The sequence below is a fragment of the Penaeus monodon genome, chromosome 21 (assembly GCF_015228065.2).
Source record: "Penaeus monodon isolate SGIC_2016 chromosome 21, NSTDA_Pmon_1, whole genome shotgun sequence".
In the NCBI taxonomy this organism is placed as follows: domain Eukaryota; kingdom Metazoa; phylum Arthropoda; class Malacostraca; order Decapoda; family Penaeidae; genus Penaeus; species Penaeus monodon.
The window spans coordinates 15,941,302-15,941,888 of NC_051406.1; the positions used below are offsets into that span (position 1 = coordinate 15,941,302).

The 587-nt window shown below is 58.8% G+C and overlaps 1 protein-coding gene across 1 annotated transcript in view; it reads right to left on the minus strand.

Annotated features, from left to right (window-relative positions):
• Positions 1–587, minus strand: part of LOC119586584 (uncharacterized transmembrane protein DDB_G0289901-like) — a 36,597-nt gene that overhangs the window by 22,012 nt on the left and 13,998 nt on the right. Inside the window, exon 3 of the mRNA XM_037935334.1 lies at positions 54–433. Within this exon, the coding sequence (XP_037791262.1) occupies positions 54–433 (380 nt within the window). The remainder of the gene's footprint in view (positions 1–53; positions 434–587) is intronic.

A 587-nucleotide genomic window follows, 5' to 3' on the forward strand; every position in this document is an offset into this window, starting at 1 on the left:
GGATGCGGCAGCGAGCGATCCGCGGGCCGCCCTCGGCACGCGGAACGTCTGGCCGGAGCCCGATTTCCGCTGGTTCCTCCGCTGGCTCCTCCGCTGGCTCCTCCGCTGGCTCCTCCGCTGGCTCCTCCGCTGGCTCCTCCGCTGGCTCCTCCGCTGGCTCCTCCGCTGGCTCCTCCGCTGGCTCCTCCGCTGGCTCCTCCGCTGGCTCCTCCGCTGGCTCCTCCGCTGGCTCCTCCGCTGGCTCCTCCGCTGGCTCCTGCGCTGGCTCCTCCACTTGCTTTTCCACTCGTTCTGCCACTGGCTCTTCCACTGGCTCTTCCACTTGTTCTTCCGTTGGCTCTCCCACTTGCTCTTCCACTTGTTATTCCGTTGGTTTCTCCACTTATGCTTCCACTTGCTTTTCCACTTGTTCTGCCACTTGTACTCCCACTTGCTTTTAAAACTGGCTCTTTTACTTATTCGTCCACTTGTTCTGCCACTTTCTACTGGTTCTTCTACTGGTTCTTCCACATATTCTTCCTACTCTTCCACTTGTTCAGTCATTTTTTTCCCTCCACTTGCTCTTGCACGTATTCCTCCAGCTAAAC